This window comes from Gavialis gangeticus, unplaced genomic scaffold (genome assembly GCF_001723915.1).
Source record: "Gavialis gangeticus isolate Ggan-Ray unplaced genomic scaffold, GavGan_comp1, whole genome shotgun sequence".
Taxonomy (NCBI): Eukaryota; Metazoa; Chordata; order Crocodylia; family Gavialidae; genus Gavialis; species Gavialis gangeticus.
Genome location: NW_017729031.1, coordinates 42,925,704 through 42,927,746, shown reverse-complemented (window position 1 = coordinate 42,927,746; position 2,043 = coordinate 42,925,704). Strand labels below are relative to the sequence as shown.

The window sequence follows — 2,043 nt, the reverse complement described above, 5'->3', positions numbered from 1 at the left end:
GGAAGAGAACGTCAGGCGGCTCCTGCCCCAGCCCGGGGGTCCCTGCCCCGCACCACCGCCCAGCCCAGCCCAGCCCAGCCCCCGCACCCACCCGGCCGACTTGATCTGGCTCCAGAAGCCGTCAGTCTTGTAGACGTAGAGAGCGCAGCGCCCGGCTAGCGCGGTGAAAACATCCTGCTCCAGCCGGATCATCTCGGCGCGCTGATACCCATTGGACGTCTCCTCGCTGCGGGGACACGGGCGGTGAGGGCCGGTGCCTGCTAGCGCCTGGGGAGGGGGTGCCCGCAGCTGAGCCTCCCCAGACCGGCTGCAAGGTCCAGGAGCGGCTGGGCAAAAACCATGCCCCAGGCAGCAGGGGAAAGGGGCAGGCAGCAGCGCTAGGGGAAGGGGCTGAGCCTCCAGCTGTGGGTCCCCAGGGCCCGGCTGGCTGCACAGGGCGGGGGAGAGATGAGCGAAGCCCCAAACAGCCCTGACGAGGACAGGATCCCACACCCCAGCCCTGCAGGACTCAAAACAGTGAGTCCGGCGGACCTGTTGCACCACTGCTCCAAGGCACCCCTGCTAGTCTGGGATCTGGTCTGGTGCAGTGCCCGTCCTGTGACCCCCACCAGCACTGCACAGCCCCTAGCCAGGCCCGAGTCGCAGAGGAAGCAGCGCCCAGAAGGGACATGTTTCTCCTCAGCTCGTCTCCACGCCCACCGCACTGCAGCCCAGACCCGGCTGTGGCCAGGTCTTGGCCGGAAAGGCGCCAGAGCTGCCCGAGGCTCACGCTGAGCGTACGCGTGGGCCCTGGAGACAGTAGACGTGGCACTCCCGGCTGCGAAGCCAGCTCGCCCAGCCCCAGCTGCTCTGAGGAGGCCAGGCTCACCCTGGATCCAGCCACGGAGCTCGTCTCTACGGTGCTGGGATGGGACCGGCACAGCTAAGCCGAGCGCGACTCAGAGGCAAAGCAGAGCTCCCGGCAGCGGGGACAGGGCGCTATGCACCGACCCCAGCGCCAGCGTCGGGGGAGACAGACAGACTTACCCGACGCAAGAATAGTTGGTGCAGGAGCCAGGACGCGAGCGAGTGATGGCAGAAGAGGAGAGGAGAAGGGGGAGAAAGAGAAAGAGAGAGAGATCATGGCGGATGAGCGTGGGGCTGCGGCCCGGGCGCGGGGGGGGCACTCACAGCAGCAGCTCCTGCTGGTTCCTCTGGAAGACCTCTCCAATGTGCTGGAAGATGGCAGGCGTGAACAGGTAGATGCCGCAGTTAATGACCTCGCTAACAAACGTGCTGGGCTTCTCCACGTAGTGCAGGACCTGGGGGTGGGACCCCGTGAGCACCACGCCTGGGCTACGCCCCTGGGGGGGGCCTGCCCTGGGCAGGACAAGACCGCAGGCCAAGGTGCACCCGGTACCTCGTGCGTGTCGGCGTTGGCCACGATGCAGCCGTAGTTCAGGGACTGCTTCCTGTTGGCCTGCGGAGAGGGGACGTATCAGCACGGGGGCCGCGGGGCTGGGGCCCCGGGACGCCCAGGCCCTGGCTCACCGTGGTGCCGAGGATGACGAAGGCGGGCGCGCCGCCGCGCTGCTGCTGGAAGGCGAGCATCTCGGGCAGCGGGAACTCGGAGCACACGTCCGCATTGAGCACGAAGAAAGCCTCGGGGCCGCCCGACAGGATCTGGTCGCGGAAGTGATAGAGGCCCCCGCCCGTGCCCAGCGCCGCGTACTCCTGGAGGTACCTGCAAGGCGGGCACGGGCGCCGCGCCCCAGTGAGCTGCCCCCGGCCCCTGGCCCAGACCCACATGGGGGTGGGGGGCACGGGACGCAGGGAGCATGCACGGCTCTGCCGGGGGGGCGGGCTGAGGCGCCCCTGGCGCGCGCGGGGACGGGACCGGGGGCTGCACCCACCTGATGGGGATCTTGAACTCCTGCTGGGCTGACACCAGGAAGCGGCTGAGCGCCTCGTTGGGCTGGTAGAAGCCCACCAGCAGGATCTCCTTCATGTTGGGCACCTGGGCAGAGCGGGGCCGGGCGCGCTCAGCACACGGCGCCCGCGCCC

General features: G+C 69.0%; 1 protein-coding gene across 1 annotated transcript in view; it reads right to left on the bottom strand.

Annotated features, from left to right (window-relative positions):
- Positions 1-2,026, bottom strand: part of GMPPA (GDP-mannose pyrophosphorylase A) — a gene marked incomplete at its 5' end in the record, with an annotated part of 3,782 nt that extends 1,756 nt beyond the window's left edge. The window contains 5 exons of the mRNA XM_019522833.1: positions 88-226; positions 1,171-1,301; positions 1,400-1,459; positions 1,531-1,723; positions 1,893-2,026. Coding sequence (XP_019378378.1) covers positions 88-226; positions 1,171-1,301; positions 1,400-1,459; positions 1,531-1,723; positions 1,893-2,026 — 657 coding nt within the window. The remainder of the gene's footprint in view (positions 1-87; positions 227-1,170; positions 1,302-1,399; positions 1,460-1,530; positions 1,724-1,892) is intronic.
- Between the last annotated feature and the right edge of the window lie 17 nt (positions 2,027-2,043).